The sequence below is a fragment of the Drosophila serrata genome, unplaced genomic scaffold (genome assembly GCF_035046125.1).
Source record: "Drosophila serrata isolate PLE 108 unplaced genomic scaffold, ASM3504612v1 contig_334, whole genome shotgun sequence".
Lineage (NCBI taxonomy): Eukaryota > Metazoa > Arthropoda > Insecta > Diptera > Drosophilidae > Drosophila > Drosophila serrata.
This window is the reverse complement of record NW_028257232.1, coordinates 1,546,221-1,571,347: the sequence shown is the minus strand read 5'-3', so window position 1 is coordinate 1,571,347 and position 25,127 is coordinate 1,546,221. Positions and strand designations below refer to the sequence as shown.

Here is a 25,127-nt window from a genome sequence, read left to right as displayed (position 1 = left end):
TATTTTACAGCGGGTTGGCAGCTCACACTGCAGGGGTGCAGCTAGAGGGACATGGGGAATGGTGACCTCCCCAAGGCAATAATATTGAATAAATTGAATTAAATTTAAATTTATCGTCTTTTTTATAGATTAATTATGGTTATTTATATACGTTATTGTTTAATTTTAATTTTATGACATTTCACTATTTGACAAATATCCAATTAGATTTGGCGGTGAAGCCCTCTCGTTGTTCTTAAGCACGCTCATGTCTCCTTTCAAATATTCTGTTTTCACAAGTCTTCGAAAGTCATAGCAACAAATCACCCCCTTATATATAGCTTAACTATACTATATAAATCGCAGCTATAAAAGAGAAACATGTTTACACTGCGCCGGTTCAGTCAGCGTTTGTACCCAAAACAAATTCAGTAAGTTTTTCATAAATTGGGACAAAATTGCATAAGTATTCTAGAACTATTTCCAATTGTTCCAATATTATAGGCACTTGAAAATGTCACATGTCGGTGAACTGGGAAGTGGAGCAGGCAAAGGAGGTGGTGGCGGTGGTTCTATTCGCGAGGCAGGAGGTTCCTTTGGAAAAATGGAGGCTGCACGCGAGGAGGAATTCTTCTATAAGCAGGTTAGTTTTTAAACATTATTTGATTCTGATCCTAATATTAAAAATATAAATTGTACAGCAAAAAGAACAGCTGAAGAATCTGAAGACCAAAACAGATACCAAGGCACCTGAGGCTCCCAAGAAGTGAATTGTTTTAAATGTAGATTCAGCTTAGTAACACATTATTTTACAGTCTGATTTGTATTTATAAACAATGTTTTTTGAAATAAAATATGTATATGCATTAGGCTCTATTAAAAATGTAGATATAGGACTGGTTAATCGACAAGCCACTTCATATTTTAATAAAGTATCTATTAAATTGGCAAACCTCTTATAAAATTCGAAACTAATAGTTATTTTTATAATAATTTCTTCGGGTAATAACTCCCCAACTCTCATCCCTGATCAGCTGATCGTGACTCCCTGGATATCTCATTCTACTCTCCTGCACTTTGTTTACGAACACCGATCTCAAAAGGGAATACCAACTGATAAAGCTGAGGCAGTGTAAAGCTGATAAGAACTCGGGAGACGGGAGACCTACAGATGCCCGTTCCGGACAAGCGGATGGAGACAGTTCTCACCGGATCGTACGAGTGTTCAGAAGCACAGATGGCGGCCACGATTCAAAACAGCCTTAAAGTGGCACTAAGGAAGACCATGAAGGATGCCCTCAAGGGTCTGGATGCGGAGGCTATTGCCCGGCAATCCAAGGCGGTGACAACCAAGGTGAAGTCTTACCCGGGTGAAGGGTTATCAGTAATCACAGAAATCACCCCAAACAGGTGCTCCAAAGCGAAGTATTCCGGCAGGCGCAGCGGATTAGCATCTACCTGAGCACTAGCAGCGAACTGGACACCACGGCGCTGCTATGCGAGATGTTCCGCTTGGACAAGATGGTCTTTGTGCCCACGTATGAGGGCTCCAAGATGAAGATGGTGCGGTTGCGCTGCATGGACGAGTACGAGAACCTTCCGTTGACCAAGTGGAACATCAAGCAGCCGGACTTCAAAGAGGCCCGTGAAGATGCCATGACCAACGGTATTATTGATTATGTAATAATGGCATCTGCTATAAAGAAATGGATCTTTCGCTTTCTCAGGTCACGGCATCGATCTCTTCATTATGCCCGGCGTGGCCTTCAGCCGCTGCGGAGCTCGTCTGGGCCACGGAATGGGTTTCTATGATAAGTTCTTGCGCCAACATGCCGAGAAGTATCCGCACAAGAAGGTCACGTTGATGGCGCTGGCCCTTAACGAGCAGATCGTCAACAGCGAGGATCTGCCCATGGATGCGCACGACGTCCGTTTGCAGAGTATAATTACCGAAAATTAACTTTTAGCTTATTTACAAAATACAGCAAAAAGGAAACTAAAACTAATACCTAAAACTATAAAGTATCTTCCTAACGCAGGTAGGAGGGTCGGGAGCGTAGACCACGTCCGCGGGAACGGCCACTGTAGTGAGGCGATGAGTAGTGCGAATCGCTGCCGCTAAAATGTGACTCCGAGTTGCCCGAGCGATATGATCCTGTTGACTCGGCCCAACTGGAGGGCGAACCAATGCGCATTAGCTTCTTTTGCCTAAAAGCAGCCGCTGCCGAAATTCGTGAACCGCGGTTACGGCCCACCCGGGAGCCCCTCAACATGGATGGTATTTTGTTGTAGCCCGTAGGTCCAGTTGGCTGGGCCCCACACGTCTCCAAAGCCAAAAAATCGTCTACGTGCAGAGAAGGGGGTCTCGAAGTGTTTGGTGGACGAGAGCGGAACAGATCCCCTCTGGAAGGTGGAGGGCGAGCAAAGCCACGTCCCCTTACAGAGGACACAAACATTTTTTTCTCGGGCCGCCCAGTAGCGGGCTCCACTTCCACGCGTCGGGTGCGGAAACAAGGTGCCGTCGGGGTCATTTCACGATTGGATTGCGGCGAACCGGACAAATTCAAAGTCCTCTTGGTATCCCCAGCGGTATTCAGATCGGGATTAAGACACACGTTAGCCAGATCGGTAAGATCGCATGCGATGCGTTCGTAGAGCGGCTCGTTCATATCCTCGATCATTTCAATGGGCAGCGGCTCCAGCCAGTATCGCGCCGTGAGTTGAGGATTCTCGGCGGTGGCACAGAATCTCGTGAAGATAGGACGCGCCTCGTACTGGCTTACTATGCCCTCGGCCTGGGGCAGGTAGGGCTCTACGCTCAGCGCCAAGCTGCCGGCGTTAGAAGATAGATTAGCCTCTACACCTCCCTCACTGTCGGCAGGGCCTTCGGTACTCGCTCCAGCAATAATTTCCTGCTTGGAAGCCTGGAGTAGTATCAGCTGCTTAAGGTCACACAGGGCCGCCTCGTTGGCCACCGCCTTATACTTCTCCATCACCTTGAGGATGCGACTCAGAACTGGGGGCTTGGCCAGTTCAATATCCTGGAATTCCACCAGCTGAGCAAGCTCCATGGCGCCCAGCTTCAGAGTGCGATGCGGCATGGCAGTCATGGCGGGCGGTGGTTCAATTTGCGTCAAGGATCGTAAAAGAAGGATCAGCGACTCAATGTTGGCATTGTACTCCACCGTCTCATTGTGAAGGATCACGCGCTCCATCCATGCCTGAAACTCGGTAATTTTTTGCTTTAGCAGCTGAGCCAGGTGGTAGAAGGTGAAGCTGTGTAGTGGAATCATTATAATTAAAGCAAAAACGTAGAATTTTAGGGACTTACTCGTGCTCTGTGAGAATCACCAGATTACGAACAGCCAGAATGGAGATGCCATGTGTTACCTCCACGCTGGTTAGGTTACTAAACACAGCATCGATTATCCGCGGAATCAGTTCTTTCGGAGGCAGAGCCGCCGACAGATTGAGGGCAGGCAAAGCCGTCGATTTGTGCGAGATTAGTGATATGCCAGAGTCCAGGAAGCTGTCTAAGATGCGATGCACTGCCTCCTGGCAGTTGGAGACCACCTCGTTGAACTCATTGAGAGCAAGTAGCGACTGGAAGAGTTCCCAGAACTTGCCCGACAAGATGGACAGCATAGAGCTTTTCAGAGGAGCAAAAGCACACAGGCGGGTTGAGAATCGCAGGAGCCGTTCTAGATTTGTGGTCGGAATGCAGTTAGAGGTGAGGTATTCGCTGCACAAAAGCTCCGTGATGGTCTTGGCAATGAGAAGAGTCATGTTCGGCGCCAGGTCCGACAGCTGCATGCACACCCGCTGCAGCATCTCCGACAGCTGGGGGAAGCTGGAAGGAGCAAGTGCCTCCACCAGCTTGGCAATCTGTCCACTCTGCGGATGCAGGTGCGCGGACCATAGCTTACGCTCAGTGATCAAACGCTGCTTGTGCTGCTGCTTCAGCTGGTCGCACAGTGGTTGGGGCATGGGCAGTGGCAAAGGCAGCAGCTCTGCCAGAAGCTTTAGTCCTGCGAAAATATAAAATTAGGAGATTCCCAAAAACTATGTAATTTTGTCCTCTGCCCTACTCACCTGGAATGAAGTGTGCTGGTCCGTCGATGTTCTTTAGTACTTCCCTGATCATTAGCGTCCACAGGGACTTGTGCAGCGACTCCTCATCCTGTTCATTGGGCTGTGTATAGGCGAGCAGGGTCTGGACCACCTCCATCTTGCACTGCTCCACCTCAACGCCTGCCTGGCAGCGCGTGGGATAGTAGTAGAGCAGATAGTACACCTTAACAATGTGATCGATAGCGGTAAGGTCCTTGTACGTGCCATCCCGGCACAAAATCGCATAGGTGAGCAGCTCCCTGAGGATCTGCAGCGTGGGCAGCATGATCTGGCAGCAGTGCACTCCCTGAATGGTCATCAAGGCCGGAGCGTGAGCTCCCGGTTGCTCAAAGTAGGCGCACAAACGTTCCATAATCTGGATGCAGAGCTGAACACCATCCGCCGCGTACAACTGCAAAGCCACAAACCGATGCTTCAGCTCCTCAGTCACTGCAGGTGGCTTCTGTCCTAAGATCGGCTTGCTAATGGAAAGATATCGCAAGATCCTCAAAGCCATAATCAAATCCCCTGGAAAAGTGGTCAGGTAGTCCAGAGACCGGCCTATCACCTCCACTAGGGGCATGATATCGTCGTAAACGAACACATTAATGGCCTCCAGGGGTTTCATGTACACGTACATTTCCTGCAGCACTGCCGACACCGATGGCTCGAAGGTTTCATGGTTCTTGGCCAGCTCCAAGATCACCGCCCCGTGTTCGATGAGGTAGTCCAACTGCTCGCAGTATCGGACACAAGCATCCACCATATCCACGGCGTAGCTTAGCACTGGACTCTTGTACTTCATGCCCGGAGAGCTCAGCTGACGCTGCGTCTGCAGGCGTTGTTCTTTCTTGATAAGGTCCATAAAGATCTTAAGATTGTTGTTCAGGCCGAGTACCTCTACGGTGTGTTGGCGACCGGCGGGATCGCAGGTCTGCGAGTAAATGGCGTGCATATGAGTGGCAATCTTCACAGCATCGTACTCCGGGGCTGCGGCCGCGTAAACAATGGCGTCCAAGTGGTAGCGTGTTTGCACCTTGTACGACATCTCAATGCCCAGTCTTGCAAGTCGTGGCAGTACGGGACGCAGAATGGGTCGGGGTCTCAGAGCTTGAATAGCAGGTATGGGAGCGGGAGTGGGAGTTGGAGGAGAGGCAACAGCAGGTGGTTTTATCTCTGTTTCCTCGGCAGTTTCACTCGATTTCTCTATATCTTCTCCCTCTGTAGCATCTGCAACCGGCTTCTCCTCCACCTCTGATTTTTCCACCTTCGTCTCCTCCACTTTAGGCTGCCTGGGCACATCCTCTAGGCCCAACAATATGGCCACAATTGCCTGAGTTACATCAAAGGCATCATCCACAAAGTAATCGATGCCCACATGGGAACGAAGCAGTGTATGCATTAGATCCAGCATGCACAGGTAAGTCTTGGCGGGCAGCTCCTTGCAATTACCCAGCATTAGCAGCAGGCACTCCGCCAAGCTGTGCTGTCCCAAGTACGACTGTAGGGCATTCCCGAAGCTACGCTGAGCTGTGGGATCGGTGACCACCTCGAACTTCTTTGAAACGGGGAGAAAGCGGCGCGGCTGCTGGTAGCTTAACTGGCTGGTGGTCAGTGCATCCATAAGCATTTCAAAGGTGAACTCGATCTGCTGGCAAATCTGTAGATGCGTGGGCTCCTCCTTGGACTCCTGATCCTCTGACTTTGCTACATTCCGGTCCACAAAGAGGCGCCGACACCAGGTCTTGATGCTCTCCAAGCCTTCCCACAGATGTAGCTTTTTGATAATGGCCTGCAGGGCGAACTTAGTCCTGGTTAGCTTGGCCGCCTTGAGGGATTCCATAACCACCTGGTAGCCGTTGCTCTTGGAGGCTAGGAAATGTTGGATACCCAGCCGGGAGTCCAGCAAGGCGTAGATTGCTTTCAGCAGTTGCAACTTAATGGACAGGGCCATATAGGGTTCGTTGTACAGTCGAAACACCGCGTCAAAGGGATCAAAGTGGTGCTCCTTAAGCAGATGCTGGAAGAGATCTTCGCTGCTGCCCAAAAGCTCTGCCATTCGGGCGCCCAGTTTAATGTGACGGATCTTGAAGGCGGGCTGGGGCTGCATGCAGGCTGCCTGAAAGCTCAGTGCAATCTGCAAGACATTCGCCGCCTGACGCAGATGCACGTCATCGTTGCCAAAGAACTGCTGCAGGACAAAGTTGCGCCGCTTAAAGTGTTGCGCCAAATAGGCCAACTGGTTATTTAGTTGCTCACCCAGGTACACAAACTGTTCCCTTTCGTCCACACTGGCGCCATGCTCCTCGCCGAATGCAGCCACATTCTCGCAACGGGTCTGCAGGGCAAGTTTCTTGAAGAGCAGCCGAAGGGTTTCCAGCTCCTTGCTGAAGTGCGCGGAGAGGTCGCCTTCATAGAACAGCAGGGGCTTCTGCCAGGGTTCAAAAGCATCGATTGCAGGCGGAGCTGAGGCCGCTGCCAAGTCCAGTTCCCTTTCGTACTCTGCAATGGCTGCCGCATCCACGCCATCGTCCTCTTCCTCGTCGCCAATGATTTCATCATCACTAAGAATGGGCTCGAACTGTTCCTGCGGCGTGCACGAGCGCTCCTCATCGTCCCGATCTCTTTCGCCACGATGCAGCGACTCCGAGGAGTGGCGGTAATGCGAGGACTGCATTTTATAATGGGAACGTGAGTCATCGTCATCATAGTCCATAGTGTCAGGAGAGCGTGGCCTTGTCGGCGAATCTATTGACGCCGGCGGCGTTCTGGGCCACTTGTGCTCGTCCACATCAGAGCGGGACCGCTCAGAACGCTTACGTCGGGACCGATGGCTGGAGTATTCCGGAGAGCGCGACCAGTCCCTGGAGCCCTTGTCGCGGGAACTGAAAGAAGAGTCTGATATTAATAATTTTAAAATGGACAACCAATTACTCTGCCTTACTGCCTAATGTACTCCCTGTCGTTGCTCTCAGAGTGCGTGTGTGACCTTCTTGGCGGTGGCGGCGGCGATTGGTCCGTGGAATGCGTGGAGCGTCGCAGGCGCCGCATCTCCCTCTGCTCCTGCTCCTCAGCTTGCTGCTGCTGGTGGTAGTGTTCCCGGGTCAAAGCATAATCCATCTCCTCCGGATCATAATCGCTGACGTTGCCTTTGAGGGCAGTCAGCATCTCTGCCTGCATGGGTTCCTGCCACTCATCCTTGAGTACATCCTCCTGCAGCATGACCTCTCCACTTAGGTTGCACATCTCCGCACCGACAGGTTCGCAGGGCATCGTGGGACTGGCAATGGGCTCCGTTACTGAATTTGTGAGAATTCCATAGACCGCCAAGGTAATGGTGCTGTACCACCCGCGCAGCACCAGTCCATCTGTGGGTATCTTCTCCTGCGAGCAGTCCAGGTGGATGCAATCGTTCTGATTGTACCGCAACAGGCCGAGATTCTCAAAAGCCGAGGCACCCGGCATTCCCAAATCGTTTACAAAGAACTCCAGGTCAAACTTGGAGGGATTCGTTGCGCCGAGACGAACGCCGCCGGGGAAATCCGCCTGCACACGAGCTCCCAGCGGAATAATCCGCACCTGTGTGATGAATACCGGCTTGGGAAATTGCACCAAATCCAAGTTGATGTCCTACAAAACAAGAGAGAATGGATGAGAACGGAATAACTGAAGAACTGCGGCTGCGGGAACTTACTGTCACTTCCTCGTGTGAGAAGGTGTCGAAAAACAACAACTCGGAACCGTCGTCTACCTCGGCCATGTTTACAGTCTAATTAGTAATAGTGGTTAAGTTAAATTAACTGCTGAATAGATTTGTATTTATTTCCCGAAAAAGAAACGAGTTGGCGTCAAGTGTGCCGGTAGAGTGCCCAGAGCATGCAATTGCAAGGCGTTGCCAGACTTAACTGAGCTTAAATGGCGGTAAAAATACCAATACTATCGAATCGATAGTATCGATACTATTAGGGGTATTTTTAGGTGCCACACACACGGTCAGCTTAAATTTTTGTCGTCGTTTGAAGAAAAGTGAGTAAAAAGCTACGCCGCAGTTTTCCCGGCATTTAAACATATAAGTAAATCAAGTATTCCTTGGATATACCTCACAGATTGTGTTTACTTGTATATTTTATGCAAACAACAAACAAAGACGCGGCTATGTATTGGCTGCCTGGGTGATGGGTGGCGAACTTATTGCGCCTTTGTCTTTTCGAAAGTTTAATGCACCCGGTTTATTTTTATGGCGGCCGCTTACAGTTACTGCAATTCATTGGGATTAATAATTAACTTCGACTTCATCTGCTTGTCTCCTTGCAGTTGTGACTACTTAAAAAGCAAGCAAAATGTTCGTGGTTCGTCGTAGCGCAGCCCGCCTGTACCCCGCTGGAGTCCAGTGAGTATTCTATATGTATAATTAGGCTTATATTCAAGCTAACCTGCTAATTTGTGACTTGAACAAGAAATTACCCGTCCCCCAATTACCAAGAGTGTTATGTATGCCACCTTTCCTCCATTGGCGATAAGATAAACAATTTCGATCCATTCCAAATCGCTTTCGCCAGTCCCCCATGCGAGTGTGTGTGTGTGTGTGTGCCGGGTGTGGATTCTATGCTGACTTCTTTGTTGCGTAACGTGAGACTTGAAAGAAGATTCTAAAAGTTTTGCTTTCTTTTTTTTGCTCCGCAGGCTGGCCAAGATGAGTGGCAGCCAGGTGGGTGACCTGGGCAGTGGCGCCGGCAAGGGAGGCGGCGGCGGTGGCTCCATCCGTGAGGCCGGCGGTGCCTTCGGCAAACTGGAGGCTGCCCGCGAGGAGGAGTACTTCTACAAGAAGGTGAGTGATGGCCATACACTAGCTTTATTGGTTAGATTCAAAGTCAATAGCACGGTCTACCGCTGAGCAGCTCCTGAACGCCGCACTTCAGAATGCGAAAGTTGACCTCCTTGTAGTTTAATCCCGCTCCGAAGGCTTTCTGCAGCCGGTTAGACAGGGCCCATAGCTCCTCCTTGCCCTCGTGATTCCGCACGATCTTCAGGCCGCTGGTGAACTGCAGCCGCTCCTCGTCTTCTACTAACATCACCAGATTCTGATGGCTGTAGGGCTCACGAATGTTCCAGGCCAGAATACTCGACGGCTTGACCAAACCGCAGAGCAGGAAACCAGTCTCACTCATGGCCGTGCCCACACACTGACTGCCCCGCTTGCCCAGCAGCTGGAACTGATCCAAGGCGGCACTGATATCGTTTAGCTTCCAATTGCTGCCGTTGTTGACCACGTCCAGGGGTATGCCCATCTGCCATTCGCTGGACAGCGAGTGGAAGTACAGCATCCGCCGACCGCCAAGGCCATGAGGGGTGAGCGTGGTGGATACCGTGCCGTCCCACAGCTGGAAGCTTTCGCCGGCTATGGTGAAGGTGCCAAAGTCTGGATGTGGATACGTGAACTTGTTCTCAATCCGCCACGACTGCTGAGCTGCCACATCGTACACCACGATGCCGTCCCCAATAGAGTCCGCCATGTACACGAAGGCTACGTCACAATTCTCGGGATGCAGATCCACAGTGGGGGTGACGAAGCGGCTCACGCCCTCCTTGTACAGTCGCTTCGGCATCTTGTACTGATGCACGATCTTGCCGTTTTCCAAGTCGATGGCGTACAGCTGCGGCGGGCAAAGCTGAATGAAATCGATCTCGCCACTGTCCAGGATCCACATCCTGCCGCATTCGTCTATTTGAGTCCTGTACACAGAGGTTAGACCATTGCAGTCCGCACCGTGGGTCTTGTGCCACTCGTAGCTGGGATAGGCCTGCAGAAGCGTTCCATTCGGTCGCATCTCGTTAGTCACATAGGCCAGGGAATAAGGAACACCCTTGGCAAAGCGAGGAATGGTCACAAAAATGGAGGGTGTGGCGTCGCCATCTGGAAGTAAGATGTAGGTGAAGGAGAATTTCGGAGAGAACATTTCGAGCGAGTCTCACGCTTGTAGTATACATCCACATCGACGGGTATGACGCTGCTCGGATCGTACAGGCCCTCCCTCAGTGTGCGTTCCCTTTCCTGGGGCGACGGGAACTCCAGCTCCAGGTTAAATGAGCCAAAGACACTCTCCAAGGCCTGCACGGATGCAAGCAGCCAGAGGCAGCAGCCAAGACAGGCTCCCAAAGTAGTTTGCATGCTGTAATCCTTTCACTTTCGCACGGTCTGCTCCACTTAGAGTCCAAACGGATACTGAACATGCGCCACTTGCAGCTGGCCCATGTCTTTCTAATCCAGCAGGCTAAGCGGGTCAGCTTTTGTAACTGGTTTCAAATTGCACACACAAAACACACCCAAACGGTGTGTGTGCACTCGAATTCTCGTTGAGCTTACTTGGTGGACACCACCGCGAAAACAAGTCTCCGGCGGTAGCTAATTATGCACGCCACCCAATTGGTCCAAACGCTGGTGATGGTTCATCGCCCCATTAATTGTTATCAATTATCCGCTCCCAATCCAGTTCCAGGCCTTGATGTTGATGGTAACTAATAGCCGCCTGCTCCTGTTTGGAAAGCCTCCAAACGGTTAAGGTCAGTGGCGGAGTGAGGGTCTAATCTGGAGCTTCTTAAGTTTCTCAATCCAAAGTGGACGTGTTGCCCAATCATCTGGCGATAACAGTGACCCTGAACTGTGCCCGATGCCACAAGAGCGATTCGGAAACGGCAAATAATTGGGCACGTCGTACAGTAAAGCTTGAAATGATGTAAGAGCTTAAAAGAAAACAAGTCGTGAATAGTGGTTCCTATTTCCGATTCCCAAACTAAGATTGCTAGCGGGGATTTGTACATAGATTCACGGGGGTTTACCTAATGGTAGGTAGATATAAATCTCGGGGCAGCATTTGAAATCGATCATAACTAACCCAAAAATGCATTAATTTCAATTCGGAAAGCTTTTCTGTGCTTGTTTATCTTAATTTAACAAATCTGCATACTGGCATTAAAAAAACTAAATTTTTTGTCAATTTTTGATCATTTTAACGATGTATAACCCCTTATAAAATTTACAAAAAAAAATCTAAAAAAATTATTCTTCCAAACATAGCTTCATCGATTCGGATTTTGACACTGATTAATAATATATATGATTTATAGGGTCGGAAATGGTTCCTTCACTGCGTTTCAAGCTTCTGGCTAAAATTATAATACCATTCTTTGAATGATTATTTTTTTCAACAAATTAATGTTTAAAAAACTCATTACTAAGTCAAAAAGTTAAGTTAATTTTAATTTGGAAAGCAGTTCTGTGCTAGTTTTTATTAGATTCATTAATCTGCACACTAACTTACATCTCTGAGAGCACTTTCCTATTAGAACTTATCGCGATAAAGTTCCCCAGACGAAAGCCCTTTCTCCGCCGCTTGAACTGAGTTAATATTTACAAATTTAGATATTAGTTTAGCTTAGTTAATTACTTAGTTAAACACTAGACGATTGGTTAGGTCATCGTCGTTGGCAAAGAAAACACCGCCCTGTACATCGTCAAGCTTGCGTCGCAAAATGCGGAAATTCACCTCGTCCGATTTCAAAGTGCCAGCGGCGATTTTCTGCAGAAAAAGTGGATTATTATAGTATCCAATATCTGACAAATCTTTTCTAATCAAACTCACCTGGTACCGGTTGGAGAGCAGCCATAATTCTTCTTGTCCGCTGGCGTTCCGGACTATTTTCATGCCGCTGACGAACTGCAGCTCATCGGACTTGGCTGGCAAGGTGCCAAAGCTGCGCGAGGCATACGGCGTATTCACATTCCACACGAATAGCTTGATGGGATTGAAGGTGACACAGTAGACATTGTTCCGGCTATCGATGGCGGAGGCAGCACACTCGCTCTTCCGCCTGCCCAAAAGGGTGAACTGCTCAGGCACCGCTTCTGGACCATTGGCCCAATTCTCCTGCCTGTTCAGGGCACTCAGTGGCACGGAGTACTCACTCACACTGGCCAGCGGGTGGAAGTACAGATTACGCTTATCGTTGTTTAGGGCAAACATGCCGTCCATCAGAATAAAGCTCGTTCCGGCAATGGTGTGTTGGCCGTAGTCGGGATCAGGGTACATGAAGCGGTTCTCGGCACGCCAAGACGTCTGCGCCTGGTGATCGTACACCACCAGACCGTGGTAGCTCACGTCGGCCACATAGATCATGGTGCGACTGCAGCTTCCCCTGGGTGGAGGATCCTGGACCAGCACATTTGGGGTGATGAAGAGCGAGCCACTAGGAATGTAGGTGTTGTTCGGGAACCGGTAGCGATGCAGCAGCCGATCGGTGCTAAGATCAAACTGGAGCAGCTGCGGCGGACAGTGCTGAGTAGTGCCAATGACACCCGAATCGATGACCCACATTTGGTTGCATTCCGTGATCTGAAAAAAGCGGAATCTTGAAGAGAATACACTTAGAAGCCTCTTAAACTTTCACTTACGGCCACTCGAAAGGCGGAGGTGATCTTGTCGCAGTTTTCGCCGTTGGCATTGTGCCAGGAGTAGCTGGGATACGGCTGCAGCAACGGGCCATTCCTGGCCTGCGTCTCGGTAACGATAGCCAGGGTGTAGGGTATGCCAGTTGCAAAACGTGGTATGGTGGTGAAGACCCTAGTTTGGCCATTCTGCTGGTATTGGGCCTGCACATCGATGGGCGTGCCGTTCTCCGGCACCAAATTTCCAGCTGCCTGGGCATTCTCACGATCCTGCGCTGTGGGGAAACCATACTCCAGCTGCCGCCACTGCGTCAAGGTCTCAACGGTGCGCACGGGTCGGGATCCTCCCGTGCCGGGTATGCCAGCTCCATAGCCCTGCACGACGGCCAGAGAGATGGCAATCAGCAGTATCCGGAGATGATCCATTCCACTGAAGTGTCGGAGAGGAAATGTTCCGGTCCAACTATGAGCGGCTGCTTATCAACTAAACGCGACTCGGCTGATAACCAAAGAGCGACGAGAGGCTGGCGGCGCTGATTGAAGAGAGTGGATCGCGGTTGAGCTTTGTCTAGTTTGTTGACTGGCAATTAAGAAGAGTATTAGTGGGATTAGTATTCCACGATATTGATATTTGGCCAGATGCGGCCTGAAATGCGCAATAATAATATACGGTGACCCCAATCTGCCAGCACTTTCTTCGTCGTCAGAAGCCAACTATCGACTGAAAACAGGCTTTGGGCAGGGCAAGGCAGCGAAGATGAGCCGAGAGCGCGCAGAACGGAAACAGCAGCCTCTGCTTGTAGGTATAGTAGAGGCTGATTCAGGTTCATTGGCAGGTTGCTGCTGGTTTTCCCCCTGATCTTTTTTTACCCCTACTTACAGGCAGTGTTTCGCTGATATGCTGCCGGGTTTTTGGTGGCCAAGACAAGTTCGTGCTAAAAATTGTTAACCAAATATTGTCTCTTGAACGTTGACAAAGGGGCAATGGTGATGTGTTTGCGGTCTGGAACGGCTCAAGCTGAAGCCTCTTTATATGGTATACTGATGTATAATAATTAGCATCCATTATTGATGAGTCTCTCCTAGGGGGGCCGGCTTAGCTAACCAGTAATTAGTTTTTTACGACTCTCCAAATGAATTTGCAAAACGTTATTACTCTTCTTCACGACATGCGCTTATCAAGAATTTTTTCGTTGCAGCAAAGGGAGCAGCTGGATCGCCTGAAGAACGACCAGATCCACCAGGCTGAGTTCCACCACCAGCAGATCAAGGAGCACGAGGAAGCCATTCAGCGCCACAAGGAGTTCCTCAACAACCTGCACAAGTGAGCTGCTGTCCGCCCGGTGGCAGCAAGGTGTTTACTCGAGACATTTACTTAATGGCATTTCACGCTCTATTTGTAATACTTGTTCCCAATGTGCACACTACAAGATGTCCCCACTCGCTCGATTAAAAATAACTCAAAGAAGAAACGTTCATTGTATTCTAAAAATCACATGAATAAAACAATATTTTAAAGGCTTTAATTGAACATAAATCTCGCTTGATGGGTTGGGTTAGCTCGGAAGCATATTGGTGGCGCGTGCTAACAACAGGTTAACAGGTTACCGATCGTAGACATGGCTAGATGTCTGGACTTGGGAAGGCAGAGCTTAATAAATTAAATGTACATTTTAAATTTGGGAATTAAAAATAGTTTGATCAGGTTTATACATTTACATTTTTTATCCCAACTTAAAAATTTTAATTTGAAGCACGCATTTACAACTGTTAAATTTTTTAAGTCACAATCATATAAAATAGTTATGGGTGGCGTATCCAATGCTGATAAATTCCTCAAACACAAGCCGGGGCTCATAAAAATCATGTCTTAATTAGCAAACTTGTTCAGCTTTCATTCAGATTTTGTCAGCCTGTGTTTTTTACACGTTTATGCATATTTTAAGACTTTCTACACCATAAAACTGAAGGGCTGGTGAATAAATGTAGCTTTTTATTATATTTCTATTTTCATGAATAAATATAATTGAATTTAACGGAGTTTGATATTTCTTAGGGAAATGTGGCGCCACCTACTGATTACCGATTGGTATTGAATTCGATACACACAACATTTGCAAAGCAGTGTGGCCTACTTGTTGAATTTTCGTTTTTGGTCTTTTGGTTTTTTGCTATTATGTAGTTGCGGCCACACTGTCCTGCAGACACGTATTTTCAATGTTTTTTAATTAAAAATTAAATTGTTGTTAAAACCAGGCAGCGCAGGCCAATTAAACGTATCACAGACAGTGCCTCGTCATGTTTGCTAACCTGAAGAACAAGCTGATCGAGGAGGTGAAGGCGTCGCCGTCCAAGTTCCAGCAATTTGCGAATGCTGCACAGGTACTGCAGTTTGTGGGTGTAGGGTGGAGGGTGGAGGGTGTGCAATTGCAAATTAAAGAAAACATATGCAAATCGTGGTATGTGAGTGCTTGTGTGTGTGCGTGTGGAGCTGGGAAAATGATTGAAATAGGTGCAACTGTGACCCATATCGAAAGAAACGCCAGGGAACAAGCCAGCTGTCGCAAATACACACTCACAATTTGGCAATCTTTTTAGGCCGCCGTGAGCTCATCGTCGAGCACAACACCGACTTCGGAGACGAACACAAGCAGCAACAATGAGAACTTTTTCAGCATCACAGAGGAAGGTAAGGCATTTCTTTTCCTTGCGTTTTCCCGGTGACTCAATTCTGATTTCTTATCGGGCTTTTATCTTGCAGACACGCCTCAGAACTCGCCTTATCGCATTCAGAAACTGCCTGCCACCAGTGCATCTTCTCTGCGGGGACGTTCCTCCACGCAGTCCCTCAACGGAGTGGGTTTGGGCGGTGGAGCCACTCCAAGGACACGAAAGCTGTCCAACTCGTCTATGGCGAGCGATGTTTCTTTCCGCCTGCCCTCCTACGATGCTCCAGCGGTAAGTACTTAGATCGTTAAAGAAATGTATAAGTTATAAAGTTGTTTGCCAGGTGTATCACCTTCAATCCGATCTGGATGAGACCAGCAGCGAGTTCGACGACTCGGCTTCGACGGCCCGGCTGGACGTGATCACCAAGGACCAGCTTTACGATGCCTACAAGAAGTCTCTGGATCGCTACCACAAGTACCGCTGTCGCTACACGGATCTGGCGAAAAAGTACAAGGATTTAGAGCGTGACAGTTCTAAGGCCAGGGTAATTATATCTTATAGCACATGATACGGATGTTTACTTATCTGTTTTTTTTTTTCAGTCAGTGCTGGTAGAAACGCAGGACAAGGCGCTGCGACGAATCAGCGAACTGCGAGAACAGTGCACGCTGGAGCAGCAGGCGAAGGCCCACTTGGAGGAGGCCCTACGCATCGAAATGGACGACATGAGCTGCAAGATGCAGGCGTATCAGACGAAGCTCAAGCTGCTGGGCGAGAATCCGGATAACATTGCGGCGGCTCTAGAGCGCAGCGTTCAGTCGCAGGACTCGGACAAGCTAATTGACCTGGAGGAGTCGTCGGGCAAGTCACCATCTGCTGCTACGAATGGGGCTCCCACTGAGGATCTGTCCAGTTTGCAGCAATTAGTCAAAGACCGCGAGACTCAACTCCAGGACGTGACTGAGAAATACGAAGCCTTGCGCAAACAAGAGGAGGAGAATGTCCTGCTCCTAGCCCAGACCAAGCAGGCCATACACACAGAGCTGGAGCACAAGGACTCCGAGGTTCGTCAACTCCAGGAGAAACTGAAACAACTGGAATCGCAACGGGAGTCGCACACCAACGACGCCAAAGAGCAGTTCAAGAAGTTGCAGGCTACCAAAAAGGAAGTGGATGCCAAACTCATCTCCACCGAGCATCTGCTAAGCACTCTGAAGGGCAACTATGCGTCCAAAGAGCAACAGGTGGCCACTCTCGAAAAGCAACTCGAAACACTTAAAACGGAAAACGATCAGAAGCTGAAAGCTCTTCACAAGCAGAACCAGGACATCGACTCCAGTAAGCAACTGAAGCAACTCCAATTGGAAAAGGAAGAAGCTGAAGCGAGTCTGTTGACGAAGGGCAAGCTCCTCGAATCTCTGGAAAGCGTACAGGCAGCTAAGGAGGCACAAATTAAGGAACTGACAGAAGAACTTGCTAATTTGAGAGTAGAAAACGAACAGAACTTGGCTAAACTTCGCCAAACTAGCGAAGATAGCATGTCCCTAATCAACCAGGCCCAGGAAAACAAAATGAATATACAAGCCGCCAAGGAGGAAGTTGAATCTAAGCTATTGGTCACAGAGGAGCTGCTTAACTCTCTCCGAAGCGAGCACAAGTCCAAAGAAGAAGAGCTCACCAAACTACAAGAGAACCTCAAAGCTCTGACCGTGGAAAACGAAAAGAACTTGGAGAAATTGCGGCAAAACAACCAAGATCGCGAGTCACAAACAACCGAAGCTCAGGAGCAGCAAAGGAAACTACAGGCATCCAACGAAGAAGCTGAGGAAAAACTCCGGTCTATGGAACTTAGTGTAAATGCTCTTCAGGCCGCTCTCTCTAACAAGGAGGAACTGGCTGCCTCCTTGGAGCACCAGCTGAATTCCCTCAAGACCGACAGCGAACAGAGCCTGCAGGATTTGCGACTGCACAACGATCAGTTGCTGGAGATTGTCCAGCGACATCAGCAAAACGACTGGGAAAACCAGCTTGCGGTGGCCAGAGAAGAGCTAGCCGCCCTGCAGGCGCAGCGGGAACAGCGCACCCTCGAACTGGAGAAGAGCCTAGAGATGGAACGTGAAACTTCAGCCGCTTTGAGTTCCGAGAAGGCCGCCCTGGAGGAACAACACCGGCTTAAACTGGAGCAGCTGCAGCGCGAAATCCAAATCCTTCGGGATCAGCATGCCAATTCAGAGAGCGACACTGTGACTGCTTTGAAGGCCCAGCTAGAGACTCTTAGTCAGGATTTGGCCACCAGTCAGGCGAGTCTCCTGGCTAAAGAAAAAGAACTAAAGGCCAGTGGGAATAAATTGAACAAGATGAAGAAGCAGCACGACCAGCACCAGACCAAGTCCAACGAGCACGCCGCCCGCTTGGAGCAGCTCCAAAGGGACTTGACAGAACGACAGAATCACTCCCGCCAGGTGGAAAACGAGAAGGAAGAGCTGCAGGCACGCGTTACGGGAATACTGGAGGAGATCACGACCATGCAGACCCAAATGCAGCAGGTGCAGGCCTCCCACAGCGAACTTGAGCGGGAGAAACGCAAGCTGGAGTCCCGGATCGAGTCGCTGCAGCAGGAGCAGGTGGACAGCAGTGCCCAGGATGAACGTACTTCAGCGAAGCTCGAGGAGATCCAAAGCGAAAACACCAAGCTGGCCGAAAGGAATTGCCTCCTGGAGGAGCAGGCGAATCACTTGGAGTCCCAGCTGCAGGCGAAGCAGGAAGAGATGGGCAAGATTCAAATGAAGTTGCAACAGGTCCTCGATGAACACTCGAAACTGCAGAACGCCCAAGAGTTGATGGATCACGACCACCGAACTCTGCAGGACAAGTGCGATGCGTACGAGAAGGAGAAGCTTCTGACTAAGGACACACTCGACTGCCTGCAGGTGGCCAGCGAGGAGCTGCAGCAGACCAAGGCGAGCCTTGAGAGGGACCTCGAGGAGCAGCAGCAGCAATTGATGGAACTGAAGGAGCGTCAGCGGGAACAGGAGCAGCAGCTGCGGGACCAGGCCGAACGCTGCTCTGAGCTTGAAACCAGGAATTCTGCAAGCGAGTCTGAACTGCAGGCCACGATCAGCCGTCTTCGCGAGCAATTGGCAGACTCGCAGCGCCAAGCGGAGCAGTGCGTCCAAGAGAAGATCCAGGCTGCCACTGCATCGCATGCCACGCAGATCGAAACCTTGGAGGCACGCTGGAGTGCTGCCAATGCGGATGTGGAGCGTCTGCACGAAGCTAACGACGCTCTGCAACTGGAAATGGAGCAGCTGAGGAGCAGGCACAGTCAGGACAGGGAGGAGGTTAAGGAGTCGATAGCGCAGAAAAACAGGCAGGTGGTCGAGCTCCAGGAAAAGCTTGCCCTCAGGGATCGCGAGCTGGAGGAAAAGGTAGATAATACCCAAAAGCTGGTCCAATTCGAGGAGCTTCAGGTGGAGAACGAGTATCTGAACAAGCATACCAAACAGTTGGAACGAGAGCTAGCCGAGAGTGCAGAGGTCAAGGAGAAGCTCAAGTCCTTGCAGTGTGAGCTCTATGTCCTGCAGGAAAAGGCTGAACAGCATGCCGTCCAAGTGGCCGAAAAGGAAACCCAGAGTGCAGCCGCCAAGGCCGAGGCTATCGAGCTCAGGCAAGCCATTGAGGAACAGGCCGTGGAGCTGACCCGTCAGAAGGAGCACGCCAGTTTTGTCACCGAGCAGAGCGATGCGGTCCAAAAGGATCTCCTGCAGGCGCAGCACCAGCTCCAGGAGAAACAGACCGAATTGGCAAAGAGCCACGAAGAACAGGCCAGTCTCAGGGCCACCATTGACGGCCTTAGCCTGGAGGTGACCACACTAAAGGAGCAGGCAGCTGCCATCTCAGACTCAGATGGCCTGCGGAGTCTTAACGAGCGACTGCAGCGGGAATTGGAGGACCTTAAGCACAAGAGTGACGGCGCTGAGTCAAATATGCAGCAGGAGATCGAAGAGCTGCAAGCAAACAACCAGCAAATGGCCGAACGCATCAATGAGCTGGAAACTCTGCGGGCTGGTATTCAGGCTCAGCAACTCCTCGCCAGCATGGCACCGAAAAGCCTGCAGCATGAGGACCCTGTCGCAGCCGAGAAAGCTGAACTGGAGGCCAAGCTTAAGGAGATTATGAACGAGGTGCAGGATGTCACGAATCGTAACCTGTTCCTGGAGCAAAAGTGTGAAAACTTTCTCATACTCGAGCAGTCAAACGAGCGGCTCAAGCTGCAGAACGCGAAACTGTCGCGCCAACTGGATGAAACACTGGTGAGTTGAAGATTCTTGTGGTTGCTTGTTGATTCCTAACTGATGTCTGTATTTCTCGGCCAGGTATCCATGCAGCATAGCGAGAGCGTTCCGGCCAACACGGAGTTCGAGTACTTGCGCAATATCATGTTCCAGGTGAGAGAGACATGGAGAGAAAAAGTTTGATATATTATTATTGTATCCGTATTTTAACATGAATTTAACTCAAATCAAACTCAACTTAATTGCAGTATCTCACGGGCAACACGAATAACGAAACCCTGGTCAAGGTGATATCGGCGGTGCTGAAGTTCTCTCCACAGCAGGCCCAAGTTGCCTTGGAAAAGGAGCATCAGCGCAGATCGCTGGTAAGAAGTTAACTCAATGATTAGCTTATCCATCCCTAACTTAACTCTATTATTGCATTGAAGCTGAACAAAATAATCTAGCACGAACTGATGGCTCTCTACGACAGCGAATGGAATTGGGAGCCCTGCCCCCGCAAATGAAGTCGGAATGATTGGCCCGATATCACAACAAGTACCTTATACCTCCTGCATGGATGATTCCGGCTGACCCTAGTTGACTCGAGTTGTAAGAGCAATGTGAACCCGCAAGCTAGTTCAATGTTATATTTGTACAGTCCACTGATTAACTATAGCTTCTATACTTATATGTCCAAATTTGTATATTTTCATTAAGCTCTCCAATGTTTCCGCATCCGCATGGCGCCGTCTGCATAACCCAAGTGCAATCGATTTGTGTATTTTAGTTTTAAGTTGAAATTTGTAAAGATCCGCGCAGTTGGCATTTAGTTAATTTCAAATTCTATATAATTACATTCATAAATAAATAGTTGAAAATTATACAAGGGAACAGCGCCTACGTTCTGGCGGCCTTTCCTTTGGGCGCTATGATGTGGTATCGCTTCCGCCGCTCCGCAAAGCAACGCAGCATGCTCCGCGTGAGCGGATCCAACGGATAGTTGGGCCTGTAGTTTTGCAGGGCATCTCGTATCGTCTGGAACCCGAAGCGTTGCAGACGCAAGCAGGCCTGTACAGCTGCCTGCTGGACACCGGGACGTGGCACGGCCACGATCAACCGCTTGACGAGTCCCACAAAGGCGGAGATATCCGTTTCAAGAGGTAGTGGCTTCAGAACCATCGAGATGCACTGCAGCACAACCACGAGGCGGTCATCGTAGGACTCATCCTGGGCAGCGGCCAGATCACAGTAGCTGGTGGCGAGCGGCATTAGGTGCTCCGTGACCACTAAGTCAACGGCTTTGATCTGTGGACTGCGCCGGCAGAAAAGGGCAAAGGCGTAGCCAAGCTGGTCCAGGCTGCGGCCCGCCTTTAGCTTCTCCACCAGGTTCTCCAGTACCTGCTCTTTGTTCGGTTCAAAAGGCTGGTAGTGGTACTTAAAGCGCAGCTTGGAGAGCAGCAATCGTTCGGCGCCTTCCGGATCCTGCATGTCGTACGTCCGGCTCATTAGCAAATGCTTCAACACTGTGATCAGGGGGTCCGAGTGATCGTACTGCCGCTCCTCGCGATGGGGTAGCACGATTGGAAAGTGGCGGAGGACCGCCAATACCGTCCGCGGCATATCCTGTTCGTAGTGATAGAGCAGCTTGGCCAGTAGCAGCCTCGCCGGATTCGCGTATTCTTGTGTAACACTCGCCTTGTGAGACACCACCGCTAAGTAGAGCTTTACGTACTTCATAGCCAACTCAGTGGGCGGTCGTTCCTTGGTGTTCCGAAACAGGCGCTCCTCCAGTTCAGCCAGAAATCTCTGCGTGAAACCAAAGTAATTTAGGGCACTGAGCAGGCGCTCGAGATTATTTCCTTCGAGGCCGATCTTGGTGACTACAACTACCATGGCGTTAACGATCACAGCCTCATCCTTGGTCAGCTTGTAGACCTCCAGGGACAAGCTTTCTAGTGCCAAGCTCTCCTCTAGGTATTTACCTATGGAAGCGCAAAGTCTTTGCTGTGACTTTCCTAGCGTTTTCCTTCGCAGTTGGTTGAGCTTCGGATCGGCTTTGTAGTGATCAATTACATGCTGGATAATCGACTTTGGTTGGCCATCGTATTGCATGTCATCAGCTTGTTCCAGGGGGATTTCTGTATAGGAATCGACCAACTCCTCCATGGGCTCGGGACGGGGAGACGCTGGCGACTCTTCATTGCATTTATAACTTTGATCAGGTTGCAAGTCTTCAGGGTTTTTCCTATTCTGCTCCGCAGACGTAACAGGAGCAGGATTACAGATCTCTGATTTGTTTTGCGCTTGCTTCAACTGCCGTTTGATTTCCTCTATAAGCTGTTTTGCGTCCTCTGTGCTGGGGTGTTGTTCTAGTAACAGTTGTTTGGCTCTCTGGCGAGTTAGCCGACCTTCGCCTTGGGTTGGGGTTGGACTCCTGAGCTCGGATAGAGTTCTACTTCGCTTGGGGCTTGCTAAAGGCAGCACTATGCTGGGAGGCATTTCGACATCAATGATCAGCTTGCTATCGTCTTCGGAATCGTCACTGGAGCTCAGGGTGGGACTCGTTAGTTGAGTGTGAATCAGCTTCACATTATTTTCCAAATCTGAGGTGGAATCCTCAATGAGGTTAGGGAGACTAGGAACTAAATCCGTTGATTCCAATTCAGTTTCTTTATACAACAGCTTTCTGCAGGATCCTGCTTCATTGTCGTAGATCTCACATTCTGACGCAATGGAACTCGATTTGGTTTCCTCCTGTTGATTACTAGTTTCCGACTCACTTTCGTTTAGGTCTTCCTCAGAGTCTACTGTATTTAATTCGCTGGAAACGGATCCACTTGTGTTACACCCTTCCTCCGATTCTTTGAGACTTCGTTTGGTTTCTTCCTTAAGGAGCTTTTGGGTACAGGATTCAGCATCACTTGAGGTTGCCTCTTTCTCCTTTTCAATTGGCTCCACCTCAATGTCTTCTTTAGATAGCTGTTCTTCGCTTGCTTCGGATTCCAAATCAGAATCACTGCCAAAAAGGTAGGACATATTATCCACTTTGCTCTTAATGGACTTGCAGGGGGTACTTATATTTAATGTAGTTCCTTTTATGCTCTGTATGGTGTTGTCCTCGGAATCGGAATCGCTGGAGTATAAATAATGATCGGCTTCCTTTAGAGTTTTTTCTGTAGAAGCAGGCTCGTCTAAAAGCTCTTTAAAAGAATCAATCTCTTCAATGGCCAACTGCTTTTCACTTAGATTGCATTCTTTGCCGGAATCACTTTCATTAAAAGTCGTATCCGTAACAGTTGGCGGTGCATCTATTAAGTTGGTTATGTTCGCCTTTTCCTCATTCTGATCCAGCTGCATACCAGCACTGTTGAGTGGTGCCTCTAAAGGATGTACTTCATCTGGACATAAATCTGGTAAGTAAGTAATGTTTTCAGTTTCCCTCGCCTTTTCTTGAAATAAATCTGGTAGGGTTGAACGGTTTTCCGAATCTTTTTCCTTGCAGGTAATCCCATCAGGGATCTCTGGGTTTTCAGCATTTTCGGTGTGCTCCAGTTCTATGTCATCTTTTAAAGACGACTGACTCTCTTGGTCTTCAGGCAAGGGTAGGAATTGGCTTACGCACTCCGCCTCTTGGGCTTGCTCCTGTTCTTCCTGAACTGTTGGCTTGGAAGTCAACTGAAGCAAGTACATTTCCTCCTCATCCAATTCCATGTCGAGATTATCACAGTTGGCCATGTTAAAAGTATTCAAGTTGCTTAAGAATTGGATCGCCGTTTCTGGCTCTTGTTCTTGTTCTAAACTCTTAGATTTCTGTGTGCTCTCTGAGTTATCCTCTGCAGGCTCCATTTCCTGGCACGTTCTTTTGGCAATGGGTTTTTTAGTGGAAGCAGCTGCTTTGCGCTTCTTGGACTTGTGCCTCCGTTCTCTAGGTTTCGCTGGAAGGCGTATGGGAGTGACGTCTCCGCCGTGACTGATGTTCGGCGATGCAATGATGGGATCTGTCCCAACGTCCATACACTCCGTGCTGCCTGAGAAATCTAAAAGGAACAAGGTCTGGATTATTCCACTCACTGATTTGTTTGGGGTTTTACCTTTCTGGCAGGCGTCCTTGCTGGCGGTCTGCACTGGCTGACCCTGCGTGCCCTCATAGAGCTCGTACAGCCAGTTGGTGAAGTCCGCCTGACTTACAGTGGGCGGAGTGGAGCGCCGCTGCAGAAGTCCCAGCACCATTTGACCAAATACCTGCCACAGCTCCTCGAAGGCCTGTGGCGGCAGATTGGCCAGGCAGGTTTGGTTTTGAGGTAGAAAGTTTAGCAGCTCCTTGGCGAGCTCCCTGGAGGACCGGGCCTCCTCCTTCACGTTATCCAACATGGTTCGCGAGGGCGGCCGGGAAGCGGACACCTTGATTTGCGGCGGCAACTCCGACATGAAGTCAATCTCCCGGTGTATGTTACATAGAGTGGTGCAGGTGGCCACACTGACGGTGGCGGGAATATTCTCCATTTCGGGGAGCAGATCACACAGGGGACTCAGCGGTCTCAGTGGTTCATCTCGCCAGGACAGCATTTCGTCAAGGATCTGCCGAACATTGGGGAGGGGCTTTGGTTCAGGGTAGCTGGTGCCCACATCGTGCTTTTTAATGAACGAGGCCGTCGTGGTACCCCTGGTGGTAGTAGTGTTTTTGTGCTGCGTTCCCTGGTCGCGGGTCTGTTTAAGATTCTCCACCTGCACGGCCACAGAGCACAGAGTTGGTTTCTCCGGAACATGCTCCGTGTCAGTTAGCGTAACTTGGCTTCGCCGTTTGTTCCGCGGACTGGGACTCTTTGGCGTGGGTATGCTTATGTTGACCGTCTTGCAGTAGTCCTTCAGCTTTTTCACAATGTTCTGGTCACGGCGCACCAAACCGGCATCGTCGCCCAACCGCTGTTCCAGCTGTAGGAGGATTCCCAACACTTCTTTGGCATCCACTGGCAGAGCCCGAGTCTCCAGGTTCTCTTGCAGATTCTCGCATTGTATGACTTGGGCATCAAACTCCTTCTCAAGTTCCGCGAACCGCTCGCCGAGCTGTTGGGATTGCTTCTGGAGCTCGAGGCGCTGCTGTTTTTCCTTCTGGTACAGATCCGTTACCTCCTGGGCGGTACGCTGCAGGTCAGCCAGCTGCTTGTTTTGCACCTGAAGCTGCTTGACCTGCCGGATCAATTCGTCGCCCTGGGTAATCCGTTCGGCCAGCCGAATGCGCTTCTCCCTGATCCGCGTGTTAACCTTGGGTATCGAAACTTGCTTGTAGGGCGTCAGGAAGCTATCTTCCAGCGCAGTCGTGGCGTCCAAAAGGTGGTCAATATCGATGTCTGGAAACTCAGACAGATCCATGGCTGCGGTATTTCACGTGGTCGCGATATTGCGCGTCGCACCGGGGTTACACCGTGTGGAAAGGCAAAGGTGAATGCATTTCTCTTTATAGACTGCGATTGCAGCTGGAGTTTTAAAGTTTGTGGCGGTGGGTTAACTGATTTCACAAGCAAAACAGAAAACTAAAACAATAATCCGCGTTTTTCTGCAGCCGGTCACCAAAACATTTCCGTTAGAGATGTGACCGCCGCGATAGGTTGACCCAGAACTAAGTTATCGATATGTTTTCGGTATATTTT

The 25,127-nt window shown here is 49.8% G+C and overlaps 8 protein-coding genes across 12 annotated transcripts; 4 read left to right on the top strand and 4 right to left on the bottom strand.

Annotated features, from left to right (window-relative positions):
• The first annotated feature begins 43 nt into the window (after positions 1 to 43).
• LOC110178512 (ATPase inhibitor mai-2, mitochondrial) lies at positions 44 to 950 on the top strand. The gene is made up of 3 exons (XM_020945663.2): positions 44 to 410; positions 484 to 622; positions 681 to 950. The coding sequence occupies exons 1-3, from the start codon at positions 361 to 363 to the stop codon at positions 747 to 749; spliced, it is 258 nt and encodes an 85-aa protein (XP_020801322.1). The 5' UTR covers positions 44 to 360; the 3' UTR covers positions 750 to 950.
• A 139-nt stretch (positions 951 to 1,089) lies between these two features.
• On the top strand, positions 1,090 to 1,994 carry Mthfs (methenyltetrahydrofolate synthetase). The gene is made up of 3 exons (XM_020945660.2): positions 1,090 to 1,333; positions 1,390 to 1,645; positions 1,707 to 1,994. Exons 1-3 carry the CDS (start codon positions 1,151 to 1,153, stop codon positions 1,937 to 1,939), a joined length of 672 nt encoding a protein of 223 aa, XP_020801319.1. The 5' UTR covers positions 1,090 to 1,150; the 3' UTR covers positions 1,940 to 1,994.
• Positions 1,908 to 7,996, bottom strand: vir (VIR_N domain-containing protein). Of its 3 annotated transcripts, XM_086837803.1 has the most exons (6): positions 7,784 to 7,990; positions 7,034 to 7,719; positions 6,349 to 6,974; positions 4,072 to 6,280; positions 3,311 to 4,007; positions 1,908 to 3,255 (listed from the first exon to the last, which is right to left on the bottom strand). In XM_086837803.1, the coding sequence occupies exons 3-6, from the start codon at positions 6,796 to 6,798 to the stop codon at positions 2,010 to 2,012; spliced, it is 4,602 nt and encodes a 1,533-aa protein (XP_086693929.1). In that variant the 5' UTR covers positions 6,799 to 6,974; positions 7,034 to 7,719; positions 7,784 to 7,990; the 3' UTR covers positions 1,908 to 2,009. The 3 variants fall into 3 exon arrangements, with proteins under 3 accessions (XP_086693929.1, XP_020801315.2, XP_086693930.1); XM_020945656.2 differs by having other exon boundaries at positions 4,072 to 6,974; positions 7,784 to 7,996; XM_086837804.1 differs by lacking the exons at positions 7,034 to 7,719; positions 7,784 to 7,990 and having other exon boundaries at positions 6,349 to 6,704.
• Positions 7,997 to 8,027: 31 nt separating this feature from the next.
• On the top strand, positions 8,028 to 14,058 carry LOC110178511 (ATPase inhibitor mai-2, mitochondrial). 3 transcript variants are annotated; one of them, XM_020945662.2, is made up of 4 exons: positions 8,028 to 8,115; positions 8,404 to 8,479; positions 8,773 to 8,917; positions 13,732 to 14,058. In XM_020945662.2, exons 2-4 carry the CDS (start codon positions 8,430 to 8,432, stop codon positions 13,858 to 13,860), a joined length of 324 nt encoding a protein of 107 aa, XP_020801321.1. In that variant the 5' UTR covers positions 8,028 to 8,115; positions 8,404 to 8,429; the 3' UTR covers positions 13,861 to 14,058. The 3 variants fall into 3 exon arrangements, with proteins under 3 accessions (XP_020801321.1, XP_086693935.1, XP_086693936.1); XM_086837809.1 differs by having other exon boundaries at positions 8,056 to 8,162; XM_086837810.1 differs by lacking the exon at positions 8,028 to 8,115 and adding an exon at positions 8,149 to 8,208.
• yellow-d2 (L-dopachrome tautomerase yellow-d2) lies at positions 8,923 to 11,666 on the bottom strand. Its single transcript, XM_020945659.2, has 2 exons — positions 10,063 to 11,666; positions 8,923 to 10,003 (listed from the first exon to the last, which is right to left on the bottom strand). The coding sequence occupies exons 1-2, from the start codon at positions 10,256 to 10,258 to the stop codon at positions 8,961 to 8,963; spliced, it is 1,239 nt and encodes a 412-aa protein (XP_020801318.2). The 5' UTR covers positions 10,259 to 11,666; the 3' UTR covers positions 8,923 to 8,960.
• On the bottom strand, positions 11,344 to 13,588 carry yellow-d (L-dopachrome tautomerase yellow-d). The gene is made up of 4 exons (XM_020945657.2): positions 13,413 to 13,588; positions 12,539 to 13,112; positions 11,730 to 12,479; positions 11,344 to 11,666 (listed from the first exon to the last, which is right to left on the bottom strand). The coding sequence occupies exons 2-4, from the start codon at positions 12,956 to 12,958 to the stop codon at positions 11,535 to 11,537; spliced, it is 1,302 nt and encodes a 433-aa protein (XP_020801316.1). The 5' UTR covers positions 12,959 to 13,112; positions 13,413 to 13,588; the 3' UTR covers positions 11,344 to 11,534.
• A 615-nt stretch (positions 14,059 to 14,673) lies between the features above and the next one.
• Positions 14,674 to 20,370, top strand: Golgin245 (golgin subfamily A member Golgin-245). The gene is made up of 8 exons (XM_020945690.2): positions 14,674 to 14,914; positions 15,131 to 15,221; positions 15,294 to 15,490; positions 15,543 to 15,746; positions 15,805 to 19,515; positions 19,579 to 19,650; positions 19,746 to 19,862; positions 19,926 to 20,370. The coding sequence occupies exons 1-8, from the start codon at positions 14,831 to 14,833 to the stop codon at positions 19,941 to 19,943; spliced, it is 4,494 nt and encodes a 1,497-aa protein (XP_020801349.2). The 5' UTR covers positions 14,674 to 14,830; the 3' UTR covers positions 19,944 to 20,370.
• Positions 19,988 to 25,103, bottom strand: Ice1 (interactor of little elongation complex ELL subunit 1). Its single transcript, XM_020945691.2, has 2 exons — positions 23,571 to 25,103; positions 19,988 to 23,516 (listed from the first exon to the last, which is right to left on the bottom strand). The coding sequence occupies exons 1-2, from the start codon at positions 24,847 to 24,849 to the stop codon at positions 20,377 to 20,379; spliced, it is 4,419 nt and encodes a 1,472-aa protein (XP_020801350.2). The 5' UTR covers positions 24,850 to 25,103; the 3' UTR covers positions 19,988 to 20,376.
• Between the last annotated feature and the right edge of the window lie 24 nt (positions 25,104 to 25,127).

What these genes read in the sequence shown, in the direction of transcription:
- Ice1 (XM_020945691.2), bottom strand. Translation starts at nt 24,849, where the DNA reads ATGGATCTGTCTGAGTTTCCAGACATCGATATTGACCACCTTTTGGAC. An exon ending in CAAGGACGCCTGCCAGAAAG is followed by an intron (nt 23,517 to 23,570) that starts GTAAAACCCCAA and finishes TGTTCCTTTTAG; the next exon opens with ATTTCTCAGGCAGCACGGAG.
- yellow-d2 (XM_020945659.2), bottom strand. Translation starts at nt 10,258, where the DNA reads ATGCAAACTACTTTGGGAGCCTGTCTTGGCTGCTGCCTCTGGCTGCTT. An exon ending in TGTGGATGTATACTACAAGC is followed by an intron (nt 10,004 to 10,062) that starts GTGAGACTCGCT and finishes TCTTACTTCCAG; the next exon opens with ATGGCGACGCCACACCCTCC.
- yellow-d (XM_020945657.2), bottom strand. Translation starts at nt 12,958, where the DNA reads ATGGATCATCTCCGGATACTGCTGATTGCCATCTCTCTGGCCGTCGTG. An exon ending in CCTCCGCCTTTCGAGTGGCC is followed by an intron (nt 12,480 to 12,538) that starts GTAAGTGAAAGT and finishes CGCTTTTTTCAG; the next exon opens with ATCACGGAATGCAACCAAAT. An exon ending in TGCTCTCCAACCGGTACCAG is followed by an intron (nt 11,667 to 11,729) that starts GTGAGTTTGATT and finishes CTTTTTCTGCAG; the next exon opens with AAAATCGCCGCTGGCACTTT.
- Golgin245 (XM_020945690.2), top strand. Translation starts at nt 14,831, where the DNA reads ATGTTTGCTAACCTGAAGAACAAGCTGATCGAGGAGGTGAAGGCGTCG. An exon ending in AATTTGCGAATGCTGCACAG is followed by an intron (nt 14,915 to 15,130) that starts GTACTGCAGTTT and finishes CAATCTTTTTAG; the next exon opens with GCCGCCGTGAGCTCATCGTC. An exon ending in GTGACAGTTCTAAGGCCAGG is followed by an intron (nt 15,747 to 15,804) that starts GTAATTATATCT and finishes TTTTTTTTTCAG; the next exon opens with TCAGTGCTGGTAGAAACGCA.
- LOC110178512 (XM_020945663.2), top strand. Translation starts at nt 361, where the DNA reads ATGTTTACACTGCGCCGGTTCAGTCAGCGTTTGTACCCAAAACAAATT. An exon ending in TTGTACCCAAAACAAATTCA is followed by an intron (nt 411 to 483) that starts GTAAGTTTTTCA and finishes CCAATATTATAG; the next exon opens with GCACTTGAAAATGTCACATG. An exon ending in AGGAATTCTTCTATAAGCAG is followed by an intron (nt 623 to 680) that starts GTTAGTTTTTAA and finishes TAAATTGTACAG; the next exon opens with CAAAAAGAACAGCTGAAGAA.
- vir (XM_020945656.2), bottom strand. Translation starts at nt 7,849, where the DNA reads ATGGCCGAGGTAGACGACGGTTCCGAGTTGTTGTTTTTCGACACCTTC. An exon ending in TCTCACACGAGGAAGTGACA is followed by an intron (nt 7,720 to 7,783) that starts GTAAGTTCCCGC and finishes CTTGTTTTGTAG; the next exon opens with GACATCAACTTGGATTTGGT. An exon ending in GACAGGGAGTACATTAGGCA is followed by an intron (nt 6,975 to 7,033) that starts GTAAGGCAGAGT and finishes CTCTTCTTTCAG; the next exon opens with TTCCCGCGACAAGGGCTCCA.
- Mthfs (XM_020945660.2), top strand. Translation starts at nt 1,151, where the DNA reads ATGCCCGTTCCGGACAAGCGGATGGAGACAGTTCTCACCGGATCGTAC. An exon ending in CCAAGGCGGTGACAACCAAG is followed by an intron (nt 1,334 to 1,389) that starts GTGAAGTCTTAC and finishes CACCCCAAACAG; the next exon opens with GTGCTCCAAAGCGAAGTATT. An exon ending in TGAAGATGCCATGACCAACG is followed by an intron (nt 1,646 to 1,706) that starts GTATTATTGATT and finishes TCGCTTTCTCAG; the next exon opens with GTCACGGCATCGATCTCTTC.
- LOC110178511 (XM_020945662.2), top strand. Translation starts at nt 8,430, where the DNA reads ATGTTCGTGGTTCGTCGTAGCGCAGCCCGCCTGTACCCCGCTGGAGTC. An exon ending in CTGTACCCCGCTGGAGTCCA is followed by an intron (nt 8,480 to 8,772) that starts GTGAGTATTCTA and finishes TTTGCTCCGCAG; the next exon opens with GCTGGCCAAGATGAGTGGCA. An exon ending in AGGAGTACTTCTACAAGAAG is followed by an intron (nt 8,918 to 13,731) that starts GTGAGTGATGGC and finishes TTTTCGTTGCAG; the next exon opens with CAAAGGGAGCAGCTGGATCG.